Source organism: Chaetura pelagica, unplaced genomic scaffold (assembly GCF_000747805.2).
Source record: "Chaetura pelagica isolate M959 unplaced genomic scaffold, ChaPel_1.0 scaffold408, whole genome shotgun sequence".
Classification (NCBI taxonomy): Eukaryota; Metazoa; Chordata; class Aves; order Apodiformes; family Apodidae; genus Chaetura; species Chaetura pelagica.
This window is the reverse complement of record NW_009954229.1, coordinates 1,402,722-1,403,435: the sequence shown is the minus strand read 5'-3', so window position 1 is coordinate 1,403,435 and position 714 is coordinate 1,402,722. Positions and strand designations below refer to the sequence as shown.

General features: G+C 60.1%; 1 protein-coding gene across 1 annotated transcript in view; it reads left to right on the top strand.

Moving 5' to 3' along the window:
- Positions 1-462, top strand: part of RAI1 (retinoic acid induced 1) — a gene marked incomplete at its 5' end in the record, with an annotated part of 11,030 nt that extends 10,568 nt beyond the window's left edge. Inside the window, one exon of the mRNA XM_010003592.1 lies at positions 445-462. Within this exon, the coding sequence (XP_010001894.1) occupies positions 445-462 (18 nt within the window). The remainder of the gene's footprint in view (positions 1-444) is intronic.
- Positions 463-714: the final 252 nt, after the last annotated feature.

The following is a 714-nucleotide window of genomic DNA, read 5'->3' as shown; positions in this document are numbered from 1 at the left end:
AAAAAAAAAGGAAAAAAAGAAAAAAAAAAAAAAAAAAAGGAGGAAAAAAAAGGAGAAAAAACGGCCTGCTGTTTGAAACACCACTCTGCTTTTCCGTTTTGTTCTTCCATCTCCTGTCTGCTCCCCCCCTGCCTGTCCCGGGGTGCCAGAGCCCCCCCCAGGCCGATGGGTGCCCACTGTGCTGCCCCAGCCCTGCTCCCTCCCTCCAGCCCCCAGCCCATTGCACCCACCACCCTCCCTGTCCCTGGGGTGCTGGCACTGCTGGGCTGGGGACACCCAGTCCCTACTCTTGGAGAGCCTACGACTCACCCTTCTCCCTCTGGAGCAGCTCTGTGGCTTCTCTCGCTGGGGATGGGCTTTGTTCCTTGTGCTTGTGCAAACCCCATGGCTCTGGGTGCAAACCTCAGTCTCTCTGTGCAACCACACACCCTCCCCCCCCCTCAGGGTTTTATCCTGGTGTAAGAGGGTGCCAGCACCCCAGAAATGGCTTTCCAGCTAGCAGCAGGGTCCTTGCAGGAGGAGGAGGAGGGCACTCACCCTCTGCATGGCCCTGGCCCTCCCCTCCCTGCCCTGGGTGCTGGGTTCACTCAGATCCTTCGGCTTTCAATTCCCTCTCGTCCACCTCGGTGGAGCTTTGGGGGGGGCTGCCCAGCACTGGGATCCCCCCCCCGCTCACATCTCTGTGGGGTGTCCTGCATGACCTCGCCCCCCCCC